The following is an 8,374-nucleotide window of genomic DNA, read 5'->3' as shown; positions in this document are numbered from 1 at the left end:
ATTTAATTCAATAGAGATAAAAAAATGTAAGTATTTTTTTTTTCTCAATCTATAAATTGGAAATATAAGTATGTTTTCAAGTTAAATGATAAGTATACGGATAAGAATCTGAGTAAGTAAATCTAATTTATACATACGTTTTATTCCTCTTTTCCTAAACTACAATCACCCTTTTTTTATTTTATTCAAAATCAAACACAATCAAAATTAAAAAAAAATAGAGAATTTAAATCCGTGGGAATATCATTACAACTTAATCAGCCGACAATGAAGAAAAAAAAGAGGATAAGTACACGTGTCACAATTTAATTGGTGGACCCTACTTCCTATACAACTCACAATCGTTTTTCGTTTTCTCCAAGTACTCTATATAAACCCCTTCGTTAACCAGATAATCCAAATTTTGTGCAACACCTGCAACCGATCATCTCACCAAACCACCATTACCCCCAATATTATTTGCATAACTTTGTATAACTTTCACCCGTCATGGCCGGTGGAGGACTAGCGGTGGCTTCTGCCGCGGGTGGAGTCGAGTTTGAAGCCAAAATCACTCCTATTGTTATCATATCATGCATTATGGCCGCTACTGGCGGCCTCATGTTTGGTTACGATGTCGGTGTTTCAGGTAACTTTCTTAATCCCATCCATAATAGTAGCATTGTTATATTGAATAAGATTAAGAATACGAATTGGTTTGTTTCGTATATTTGCAACCGATTTCTAAGTGTTGATTGTTTGGATTAAGATCTAGATCAAGATGGGAGTCGTGTGAAAAACTTTCAGATTGAAACAATTCGTTGGTTGACTCGAATAATTTTTTAATTGAGTGTATATATATATATGTGTGTATGTTTGATTGATGAGTGTTTTGATGTGGGTATTGATAGGTGGAGTGACATCGATGCCGGATTTTCTGAAGAAGTTTTTTCCGGTGGTTTATAAGAGGACGATTGATGGGGATTTAGGTAGTAATTACTGCAAGTATGATAACCAGGGGTTGCAACTGTTCACTTCGTCGTTGTATCTGGCTGGACTGACGGCGACTTTCTTCGCGTCGTATACGACGCGAAGACTTGGAAGGAAGCTGACGATGTTGATCGCAGGAGTTTTCTTCCTCATCGGAGTTGTTCTTAATGCGGCTGCACAGGACCTTGCCATGCTTATTGCTGGAAGGATTTTGCTTGGGTGTGGAGTTGGTTTTGCTAATCAGGTTAGTTTTTATGAGCTATAAATGTTTTTTTAATTTCAACGCCTTTATTACTTAAAATGACTTGGGAGTGTCAAATTGTCAAAACTTAAATTTTAATACGTATTTAAAATAGATAAATCTTTAATAGAAAACTTTAATTGGGAGTGTCAAATTGTCAAAACTTAAATTTTAATGCGTATTTAAAATAGATAAATCTTTAATGGAAAACTTTAGAAGTTTGGTCACGTCACCACCTCCCCGGATAACCTCTCTCGTAGCAAAAGGGCAAGAACGTACTCTCCTCCACCCTTCCCCCTCTCATATAATCCATCGGTGCAGCTTAAGTAGGGCATGAGAGGGCTGCCGACCCTCCAAACTTTTTGCTTAATAGTGGAGAGTATGTAGCTAACGCCTCTCATAAAATATCTAAAATGGTAAACATTGGTCCCGAATATCCGAGTTGCAGATTTTAGGCCCACTAAACCTGATATTTCATAATTTAAATGTGACCTGAACCATACAAATCTTCAACATGTTGAACTTACCAATTTGATTCGATTCAATTGATTAGGCCGTTTTCAAAACACTTTACGACAATTTGAAATAAATATTTTAAACTAATATGTATTGGCATGTTGTGAGTCGATATTTATTCTATTTATTTGAATATCTTACACAATAGTTTGTCTCTATCTATTTTGTTTTGGTGATTGCTTGGCAATTACTCAACAAACGTTGGTAGTTTAGTTTAAAACTAAGAGCAAAATACCACTTTACATAACATAAAATAAAATTATTTGAACTTATCTGTCAATCATTTGTATTAAAAAAATAATATAATCGCGACAGATTCAGATTCTAAAATGGACACCAATCATACGTGTGCATAGTCAATATTGGCGCAGTTGATTTTTTGGTCTATTTAGGTCACCACAGTTAGGTAATCTTACCTCCTTTATTCATGGGATATGTTATATCCATTCAATAAAAATATATATTTATATAACGGGTGTGAGTATATATATTAGTCTACATAATATTTATTTAAATGACTTAAAACTTATATTAATCTGCATAATATTTATCAAAATTGCTTAAAAATTATATTAACCCTAATAAAATATGACTATTGTATTTTTTTTCCCTTGCGATTGAAATCTTATAACCTAAGCTTTTAAGGGTTTTTATGTCATAACTATTTAAATAAGTGTATTTGATATTTTACTTTTTATATTTAGTAAATATGATATTATTTAAATTGCGAGATGGATATACAAGATTATCCAATTTAGATAAGGCTAAGAAATCCATTTGCGACTTTTTTAGTTGTGTAGGTAAACTTTTTATGAAACAATAAATGCATAAGATTTTTGTATATTTTTTTTAAACAAATGACAACCTTTTATGAAACAATAAATGCATAAGATTTTTATATATTTTTTTAAACAAATGACAACCTTATTTTAAAGAGTATGACTAGATAAGATAAAAAAGTTGCATCAAATCATGGGTTTTGTTTGACAATAAAAATCGATGAGATGTTTGGGGCCACTACGCTTTGAATGTTGCAATGCTCATGCTTATGAATCATGCGATGCTTGTTGTTTTCAACCAATATCATTAACTAACCTTTATGTAGGATATATTAATGTCTTACTACATAATCATGTGTATCTTTTTATTATATAATATAATAACAATATCTTTATTTTCAACTTTTATATTTAGAAAATATGAATTGTTGTTTTGTGGCTCACAAAAATCTTGAGTCGAACCACTAACTATCCTTTTAAAAAAGGACCTACTAACTAGGGATTGGTCCATGCCCATCTGGTGGGCTAAATTGGCTAAGATCATGCGTAGTGAAAGACACCCCAATTTTGGGCGTTTTACGCCATGTGACAGTCCAGTCAGCAGTGAGGCATTATGGGGCGTCATTCTAAAATGAGTGTAGTGGGAATGTGGGCATTATATTAAAAGGGGTGTAATAGAATTTAAATAAAAAAACCATCAAAAATTGTTACTTGCCAACACAAAATGAACATGGCCTGGAAAAAAAAACGGCAAAACAATTTTTTTTTTTTAAGAAAAATGCCCATGTGGGCGGTTTGGGGGCGTGGATGGGCGTGGTTTAGGCATAAAATGCCCAAATATTTCCCCACTACGGGTGGTCTAAAACAGTTTGGTTTTCCAAATTTCAAACCGGTCGATTTGCATGATCACTTGCACGGGTCGGCTGGTTTTAATAGTTTATGAACTCGACTACCGTTTTATAATATTATAGTTTAATGAGTAATTGTTGCTAACAGTTGATGAGTTAATAAAGGTAATACATGATGTTAGATGACAATATGACATAACTGATGTTAGGTAGGCTACAGTTTCATGTTCTAAGTAAGAAAAAGGAGCATGGTTAGTGGGTTAATTAGTTCAAAAGGAAACGTAGTAAACTTGTTAATCAAATACATCACTGAAGTTTGTTATTTGAATGACTACAAATTGTTTGGCAAAAGTTGACTAGTCAACAGTTATTAAATTATTTAATAATTTGTGAAATAAATTTGGTGCAGGCTGTTCCAGTTTTTCTTTCAGAAATAGCACCCACAAGGATACGTGGTGGCCTCAACATATTGTTTCAACTTAATGTTACAATTGGGATTCTTTTCGCCAACCTTGTCAATTACGGCACTGCAAAGTAAGTCCAACATTTTTTCTTCTTTCCAAATATGTGTTATTTTCAAAGTCATTCTTTTTTCAATTAATGTTTTTTTTTTTTAAAATATCGATTTCGATGTTTGTGGTCCACAAGACTAAAAAATATCAGATTTGTAAGGGTGTTCAAGATTTGGTTTTAAAACAATTAAACCAAAACCATTTATAAGTGAAATGAATTACATAGTTTTAAATCAAAACCGAATTGGGTGTCCGCCCGCCCGGTTCCAAATAATCTGAATTATTGGGCGTTTTTACAAAAGGGGCGTAGTGGAATAAGGCCCAATAATGCCCCAAGCAATCATTACACAATTATTAATTTTTTGAAATTAAAAACTTATAATATTTCATTATAATATTTGCAAACTGTCTGATTGGCCAAAACAAGCCCCGCACGCGTGATTTAAACAACGCCAAAACAATATTTGCAACCAAACACGCCCAGGGGTGGATCCCCGGCATGTTTGGGCGTTTTCCGGCACACAAAACGCCCAAATGGGCATGACTACGGGTGGTCTTACAAGACCAAACTCTAAAACTCTTGCCTAATTTCTTTTGTATTGAGAACTCCAAGACACATAATTTGTTTTAAGATCATCTTAAAACGCCAATAACTATTAAAAACTCATTATTAAGAAAAAAAATCCTAAACAATACATATCTTATGTTTTTTCAGGATCAAAGGAGGCTGGGGCTGGAGACTCTCCCTAGGCTTAGCCGGAGTCCCAGCAATTCTCCTAACAATCGGCGCACTCTTAGTCGTCGACACACCCAACAGCCTGATCGAACGAGGCAAACTCGAGCAAGGCAAAGCCGTCCTCAAAAAAATCCGCGGCACAGACAACGTCGAACCAGAGTACCTAGAACTCGTGGAAGCCAGCCGCATTGCCAAAGAAGTAAAACACCCATTCCGCAACCTCCTCCTCTCCAAAAACCGCCCTCAACTCATCATCGCGGTCGCATTACAATTCTTCCAACAGTTCACCGGCATCAACGCCATCATGTTCTACGCTCCGGTCTTGTTTAGCACATTAGGGTTCAAAAACGACGCGTCCCTTTACTCAGCTGTGATCACAGGAGCTGTTAACGTCGTGTCCACGGTTGTATCGGTTTACAGTGTGGACAAAGTTGGTCGTCGGTTTCTTCTACTTCAAGCCGGAGTACAAATGTTTTTCTCACAAGTTGTGATTGCAATTGTTCTAGGGTTTAAGGTTACCGACAAATCTGATCATATGGGAAACGGTTTTGCAGTCCTAGTTGTTATTATGATATGCACATATGTTGCTGCGTTTGCATGGTCTTGGGGGCCGTTAGGATGGTTGATACCGAGTGAGACGTTCCCGCTAGAGACGCGGTCGGCTGGGCAAAGTGTGACCGTGTGCATAAACTTGTTGTTCACGTTTGTGATAGCGCAGGCGTTTTTGTCGATGCTTTGTCATTTTAAGTTCGGGATTTTCTTGTTCTTTTCGGGTTGGGTGCTTATCATGTCGATTTTCGTGTGGTTTTTGGTACCGGAGACGAAGAATATACCGATTGAAGAGATGACGGAGCGGGTGTGGAAGAAGCATTGGTTTTGGAAGAGGTATATGGTTGATGATGATGATGAGTATGTTGTTCAAGATGATTTGGCTAAGAAGAATGGGTATAGTAATGGTAACTCGTTATAGATTTGAATTGGTTTGTTTTGGGAAGAACGATTGGCGTTATTATAAGGTTTACATAAATAAAAAGTTAAGAACTATGGAGTTTGATTCGTATTAAAGGCTTTTGTTTTTCTTTCTAACCGGAAAAAGATGAGCGATCCAAAAAAAAAAAAAAAAATAGTGGATAAGGTGTTTGTTTAGTGGTTGTGGATCAAGTTCATACTTCTTTCATATGTTACGACATTTTATCTTTAGTTAAATTTACATCAAAATGTTCGACTTGATGATTGTTTTCCTTATATGTTTGTTAATTTTATATATTAAGATGATCTTGTCGTTAATGCACTTTATCATGGTGACTAATTACATTCATTACTTACACGAAAGATACTTACAGCTGAATTTTGCAACCAAAAAAATGCCCACAAATTTAGTCATAAGAGTTGTAAACGAACACAAATTTAACGACGGTTTTCATGAATCCAAGAACAAAAATTATGAAAGAAACCAAAAGAACCACACCTAACCGACTTTTATAGAAAAAAATATCCGTGAAAGGGAAATTTGGAAGAAATCTTCCCTAAGAGAGTAAGAGATAGTTTTCAAATGTCAAGTAAAAGTAAAAGGGAAATTTGGAAGAAATCTTCCCTAAGAACATGTGTAGTAGAGCGTGATTTTTAAAAAAAATTGAAAAAAAATGCTCCAAAACGCCCCTCCCCCCACTATGCCCGGCGTTAGCCGGCGTTATTTTCAAATAAAATGGAAGGTGGCGTGATTTTTAAAACGCCGAAGTGTTTGAATGTAATCAAATGGAGACCAATGAGATTGTGCCACCTAACTTTGACTAACTGACATAGTTTAGTTTTTTTTTAATCCTTTTCTCTATAAAAAATAATAATTATTTATTGATTGAATGGGGGTTATTGGCATAATGCCCCACTACGCCACTTTTGCTATAATGTCCCAACGCTGACTAGGATGCCACGTGTCGGATAATGCCCCATGGTGGGGGCATTATACCAACTTACCACTACACATGGTCTAAGAGGATAGTTTTCAAATGTCAAGTAAAACAGTGTAGTACACTGATGAGGCTACATGCTATGGGGCGTTGTTTGTGTCATTTAACTCTGTCAGGACACGGACATCGTTACAAGCGGAATACCGTTAGGGCGTGAGGCAAATTGTGGGCGTGAGCAAGGAGAAAAAAAAAGGAATGATGGGCACCGTTGGAAGAAGGGGGTATAGAACCATAACAGGAGTAATCATAACAGGAGTGTCGTTAGGGCGTGGAGCACAATGGTTGCTTAGATGACGTCTACATCACAACACTTTTTTCTTTTCTCAATGGTGCCCTTCGTAACAAATGACTAATCTCAAGACTAAAGTGAGAATAAACAAGACCGAATCATTTATCTTAAACAAATATGCTTAGCTAATTAAACAAACATTGGCCCCTCTCTTATTTTATCAAGACTAATGACTAATCTCACTTTTACTGTTCATTGCAACATAGGGTGTTTGGAATTCCTTCTCTTTTCTCCTTTTCAACTTTTTTAAGAAGTCAAAAAAACTAACTTCTACTTTTTAACTTATAATTTATGTGGGTTGTTTACATATAATTTAGGATAAAGAGATTGTGATTATGAGTTTTATATAGTTTAAGGTTAAATTAATCAAATTTGGGTTATATAGTAAGGAGTAACTAAAGAATACTGAGACTGAATTTGAGTTCCAAACAACCCGTTAACGATCCATTAAGTCACTATACCGATTTGTGATTAGGCGAAGGATAAGCTCGAGAAATCGATGTTTGCTGACAATGAATCTTAATTTGATACTGATTTGTGATTAGGCAAAGGATAAGCTCGACAAATCGATGGTTGCTGACAATGAATCGGGTAAGAGCATTGAGAGTGAGGTTCGAACGTGCTCAAACATGTTTCTTAACAAAGCTCATGTCAGTGGTAGCTATTTTTTTTTATATATAGAAACATCTTTCTGTTGATCTAACATGTTGGGTTGAATTAATATCATGTTAATATGATGTTAGGTTGTAGCTAGAAGTTTGTGTACTGTACTTGTGTCTATCTAGAATTAATACTATGTTAGGTTTAGCGCCAACCCACAACGTTTAGTCTTGTACAATTTGTTTTTAGTACCTTTTATGAAATTTACTAGTAATTGCGTTATCTGTTTGGTTTTAAGGTGCCATGTTCATGTGCCTTTACAAAAGGAGTGTTACATTTGAATAATCAACATCAGATTATGAGATAATATCGCGCTTAAGGTAAGGGGGTTGTAGAGTAAGTTCATATTAATGGCCAGTGGCGGACCTAGAAAAAATTTTCAAGGGGTGCGGATAAGGGGTTTAACCAAATTTTCAAGGGTTCAAGGGGTGCGGATAAGGGGTTTAACCAAATTTTCAAGGGGTGCGGGGAGAATTTTACCTTATAAAATACACTAAATTTTTTTTTTTCAGGGGGTGCGCCCGCCCACCCTGGACTCTTACTAGGTCCGCCCTTGTTAATGGCAGTAATCCGTATTCTCACAACAACTTTTTACCTACTACTACTGTAAATTTGATTACTTTACTTTAAAGAACAGTTATTAATTTGTTTTAAGTTGAACATCTTGGAGGCATCAACTAGTCTAACAACATCACTTGGTGAAAAAAAGATTTTAGTTTTTAGTATTATTAGTCACTTATGTAAATTGAGTAAGTTTGATAGTTTAGTAATAATTTAGATATTTGTCAAATATCTTGTAGTCATTAATTATCTTGTACATGTGTAAGTTTAAACATCTGATAGTTTGATAGTTAAGC

General features: G+C 35.2%; 1 protein-coding gene across 1 annotated transcript; it reads left to right on the top strand.

Annotated features, from left to right (window-relative positions):
* Positions 1–392: 392 nt before the first annotated feature.
* LOC110885240 (sugar transport protein 13) lies at positions 393–5,831 on the top strand. The gene is made up of 4 exons (XM_022132923.2): positions 393–628; positions 891–1,213; positions 3,763–3,887; positions 4,581–5,831. Exons 1-4 carry the CDS (start codon positions 490–492, stop codon positions 5,569–5,571), a joined length of 1,578 nt encoding a protein of 525 aa, XP_021988615.1. The 5' UTR covers positions 393–489; the 3' UTR covers positions 5,572–5,831.
* Positions 5,832–8,374: the final 2,543 nt, after the last annotated feature.

Source organism: Helianthus annuus, chromosome 10 (assembly GCF_002127325.2).
Source record: "Helianthus annuus cultivar XRQ/B chromosome 10, HanXRQr2.0-SUNRISE, whole genome shotgun sequence".
Lineage (NCBI taxonomy): Eukaryota > Viridiplantae > Streptophyta > Magnoliopsida > Asterales > Asteraceae > Helianthus > Helianthus annuus.
Note: the sequence above shows the minus strand (reverse complement) of the source record. Positions and strands in the feature narration are given on the sequence as shown.